Below are 4,496 nucleotides of genomic sequence, written 5' to 3'. Positions count from 1 at the left end.
GTAAGAGTTCTCTAAATATTTTGAATATTAACCCCTTATCTGGCATATGGTATGCAAAATTTTTCTCCCATTCTGTAGGTTGCCTTTTCATTTTCTTAATTGTTCCTTTTGCTGTGCAGAAGCTTTCAAGTTCGATGTAGTCCCATTTGTTGATTTTTGTGTTTGTTGTTTGTGCTTTTTATGTCATATCCAAAAAATCATGGCCAAGACCAATGTTCAGGAGCTTCCTCCCTCCCTTTTCTTCTAGGAGTTTTATGGTATCAGATTTTATGTTTAAGTGTTTGACCCATTTTGAGTTAATTTTTGTGAGTGGTGTAAGATAGGGGTCCAATTTCATTGTTCTGAACACGTTATCGAGTTTTCCCAAAACTATTTGTTGAAGAGAAAGACACGTACTGTATGATATCACTTATATCTGGAATCTAAAAAGCCAAACTCACATAAACAGAGAGTAAGATGGTGGTCACCCGGGGATGGGGGCTGGAGGGACAGGACGGATGCTGTTCAAGGGTATAGACTTGTAACAAGCAGTAAATAAGTCCTAGAGATCTAAGGCACAGTACAGTGAGTATAGACGACAATACTGAATTATAGTCATCAAACTTGCATGGGGACTAGAACTTAATTATTCCAACCAGTAAAAAGAAATGTTAATTATATAATGTGACAGAGGTGCGAATTATGGCTTCAATGGCAATCATATTTCAATATATAAACGTATCAAATTAGCATGTAGTGCACCTTAAATGTGCATAATGTTATATGTCAAATATGTTTCAGTTAAAAAATAAAATAGGGGCCGGCCCCGTGGCCAAGCAGTTAAGTTCACGTGCTCCGCTTCGGTGGCCCAGGGTTTCACTGGTTTGGATCCTGAGCGCAGACATGGCGCCGCTCTCAGGCCACGTTGAGGTGGTGTCCCGCATGCTACAGCTGGAAGGACCCACAACCAATAAGATACAGCTATATACTGGGGGGATTTGGGAAGAAAAAGCAGAAAAAGAAAAAGATTGGCAATAGTTGTTAGCTCAGGTGCCAATCTCAAAAAAAATAATAAAATAAATTTTAAAAGAAAGAGCTTTAACAAAGCAATTAAAATAATCAGGACAAACTCTATTAGGGAAAAGGGAACAGGGACATGAAAAGGTAGTTCACAGGGAAAAAAGTGTTAACACCTGAATCAATAGGAAAGATCTCATTGATCATTAAACACAAGTTCAAAAATCCTTCTGTTTCCCTTGCATTTTACCACACATATTTGACTCACCAATGACATTGGGCAAATTCTTTCCCTTCTCTGCGCCTCAGTTCTATCAACTGTAAAATGAGGGAGCTGGAGAGTGTCTCTAAGAGCTCCATCAGTCCCTTCTGGAAGGAGTGAAGGGGCCACAGGGCTCCCTGCTCTTTCACCCCAAGACTCTGCCCCCTACTTCCACTCACAGCAGGAGCCCAAGAAGAGTTGTTTCAGGGCCAGAATGTCTGGGTTAGGTTGCACTTCCAGAATAATTGCATCCAATCCCCTCGAATTGAATAGACAACCGAGGATCAGAGAGGGAAAGAGATTTGTCTGATGTCATCCCGCAAGAGGGGAGGCTAGTCTGAGGCTAGAGCTCAGGTCAGCTGACTCCATGCCTGAGTTCTTTTCACTCCACCCAGAATCTTCTCCTCCTGTAGCTTCGGCCTTTCCCGAAAGCTTCCTTGTACGAGGGCAGTGGGGCAGTGGGGCCAACAGCAGAGCCATGAGGTCATTCACATTTGCCCAACTATACCCTCCACCATTCGAGTCTTCCCTGCCCCCAACCTGTATGTCTCCAGAGAACACTATTCACCATGCACACTAAAGACCTGGTGTGTCTTGCCTCCTCATTCACATCTTAAATAGAAAGCTGGGAGAGGATATTGCTTAACCCAAAGGAATTATGTGCTAATGGAGGCATCTGAGGTACAAACAGATGAAATTCTTCACAAGCAAGGATTTCCCAGCATCTGTCTTTCTATGTCTTCTTGGGAGGATACAGATCCTTGGGAAACATTATGGGAAAGGAAGGAGGGAGCGATAGCTTCAGCCACAAGGGTTAGTTGGTCACACTGGCAGGGCTGACAATAGCTAGGTCAGGACTAGGGGTCCATTGGGAAGGAAGGGAACTGCCTGTAGTTTATGGAGTATTTCCCTGCTCCCCACCACCCTGGTCCTAGGCTAAAGGGAAAATTTCCATTTCCTGGTGAAATGGACACTGCTGGTCTTGGTTTGATTATTGGACTTCTAATATTAAGCCCTAGGAATTAGTCTCTTGTTTCTGCCCCCGCTCACCTTCACCCATGAAGAACAGGTCCCTCTCCCCTCTCCAGGGAAGAGGAAGTCCCAAGTCCACACCCATCTCCCTGGAGCTTCCAGGAGCCCAGAAGTCATAGGAGCCAGAAACAAATGGAGCACAAAGCAGTCTTTTATTGGAAAGTCACTGAGGGCGGCAGCCCCGGGCTTGGGCTTCCTGAACGAGAGGAAGAATGGGCAGTGTGAGAGAGGGTAGTGTTACAGGGACCAGGGTCTGCAGCCCTGGGGACTTCTCAGGTGCAGCAAGGATAGGCTTCATCTGGCAGGAGAGAAGAGAACGGGGACGTGATTCAGCAGTCAAAGCACTCGGAGGCACTGGGAGGCAGGATCGAGTTCACACGTCACCCCTCTCAGGACCCAAGTTATAGCATCTGAGACCCCTTAGTCTCTCCTTCCCCTCCCCATATCCTCTCTCCCACCAACCTGGGATCTACCCCGACCACTGAGCCTTCTCTGTGTCCTCAGGGGTCACCTGTTCCTCCACCCAGTTCTCACCTCACTTGGGATCCATACAGACCCGCCCGCAAGAGCCCACACAGCACTTCTTGGCCCCTGGGCACTCAGTGTCCCTCAAACAGCGGTTAGGCGGATTTAACATGGCGCAGCGGATCAGAATCTTGGGGCAGAGGCCAGGCTTAGCGACGATGGGAACTTTGCGTAGACTTTGGGCTTTGACTGAATCTTGCCCTTTGACTGGATCTTGACCTCTAACCGGATCTCGTCCTTTGACCAGAGCATGACCTTTGTCAGTACCTTGACCTTTAGGAGGAACTGTTGAAAGAAGACATGTACCCACATTTAGACCCAGTATCCCTGCTTCTACTATTGAATCTTTCCTCTCGGGCCAGCCACTGCTCCCTGCAGCATCCCCCACACCATGACCTGAGATAGGGGAGGGTCACCAGGGCTCGCTGGGGTCTGTGCTCTTGGAAGTCTGTTCCTTGGGCTTTAAGGAAAGGGTCTACAGGACCAGGGTTCCCGCAAGTGTCTTCTTCCCTCCAGTCCAACTCCTGGGGCTCTCACGAGGAGATAAATGACTGGAGTGATTCCAGAGGTGAGAAGAACACATTGTCACCTCTGAGGAAACTTAGTGGAGGGGAAAAGAGCCCTAAGACACATGCCAAGAGACTAGAGCTCCATCTTGGCTCTGGAGATTGCCTTGACAATTCCTTACTCCTTCTAGGTCTGAGTATCCATCTTAGTAAAATGGGGGTCTTCAAACTACATGATTTCTGAGGCCCCACTGGTTCTTAACTTCCTCATAGAGGACTGATTACTCAGGTGCTTATGTGGGGCAGACAGGCAGGGGACAGACCCCATAGCTAGGGCCCAGATTCCAGGGGCTCCTCATTTCATTGCACGTTCTGCACGGGTATCAACACCTGAGGCCAAGGCCATGTAACACTTTTTCCACAAACAGTCCTGCTATCTTAGTCCAGGTCTGCAAAGTGCTTGGAGTCCCCTGGGTAACTTCCGACTTTCTCTGGATATAGTGGAAGCAGCCACAGGTTGAAGTGTGGACTCCAGCCCCGCCTGCTCTTCCAGAGTGCTCCCCTTCAGGACCCAGGTTGCCCCTGACAGCCTCTCCTCAGCCTAACCCAGCCCCTTCTAGATCACTTGTCCACTCACCTCCTGCGACAGCTGCCTGTGCCGCCAGTGTCCCAAGGACGAGGAACACCACCAGGATCAAGAAGCTGCTGGACCGCATGTTGTCAGGAAGGTGGATGGCTAAGAGCTGAGGCCAACCCCAGTTTTATGGAGGCCCAGCTGGGCCTGGCACCAGGGGCGGGTCTGTGGTTTTACAATGGACAAGACATACATTTCATTAGTTCTGCCAGGAAATATTCATCCCCACCCTGGGAGGGACCTTGGGGCTTTCCCCAAGGATTATTCACGGGGAGAAATGGCAGACACTGTTACATCACCTCTGATAGCCCCGAGAACTATCCCACATTCTCACGGAGAAGCAGGGCTGTCTGGCTCTTTGATACTATCATGACCAAATTCTTCATATTTAGAAAGAGTATGAAGCCTAGAAAAGAGAGAGGAATCACCCAAGATCAGTCAGCAAGTCGGTGGTGGGTCCAGTGTTCTGATTTCAAAACCAAGTGTTCCCCAATTACTCTCCGTTCCTGCAAGCCCCATCCAGACCGAAGCTAACAGTTAA

At 48.2% G+C, this 4,496-nt stretch overlaps 1 protein-coding gene across 1 annotated transcript; it reads right to left on the bottom strand.

Annotated features, from left to right (window-relative positions):
• Positions 1–2,423: 2,423 nt before the first annotated feature.
• PI3 (peptidase inhibitor 3) lies at positions 2,424–4,110 on the bottom strand. Its single transcript, XM_001503186.6, has 3 exons — positions 3,959–4,110; positions 2,825–3,100; positions 2,424–2,588 (listed from the first exon to the last, which is right to left on the bottom strand). The coding sequence occupies exons 1-2, from the start codon at positions 4,035–4,037 to the stop codon at positions 2,826–2,828; spliced, it is 354 nt and encodes a 117-aa protein (XP_001503236.1). The 5' UTR covers positions 4,038–4,110; the 3' UTR covers positions 2,424–2,588; position 2,825.
• Positions 4,111–4,496: the final 386 nt, after the last annotated feature.

Source organism: Equus caballus, chromosome 22, assembly GCF_041296265.1.
Source record: "Equus caballus isolate H_3958 breed thoroughbred chromosome 22, TB-T2T, whole genome shotgun sequence".
NCBI classification, from domain to species: Eukaryota; Metazoa; Chordata; class Mammalia; order Perissodactyla; family Equidae; genus Equus; species Equus caballus.
This window is presented reverse-complemented; position numbering and strand designations above follow the sequence as displayed.

Coding starts and splice junctions, on each gene's coding strand:
- PI3 (XM_001503186.6), bottom strand. CDS start 4,037: ATGCGGTCCAGCAGCTTCTTGATCCTGGTGGTGTTCCTCGTCCTTGGG. Junction 3,101..3,958: donor ACAGGCAGCTGTCGCAGGAG/GTGAGTGGACAA, acceptor TTCTTTCAACAG/TTCCTCCTAAAGGTCAAGGT.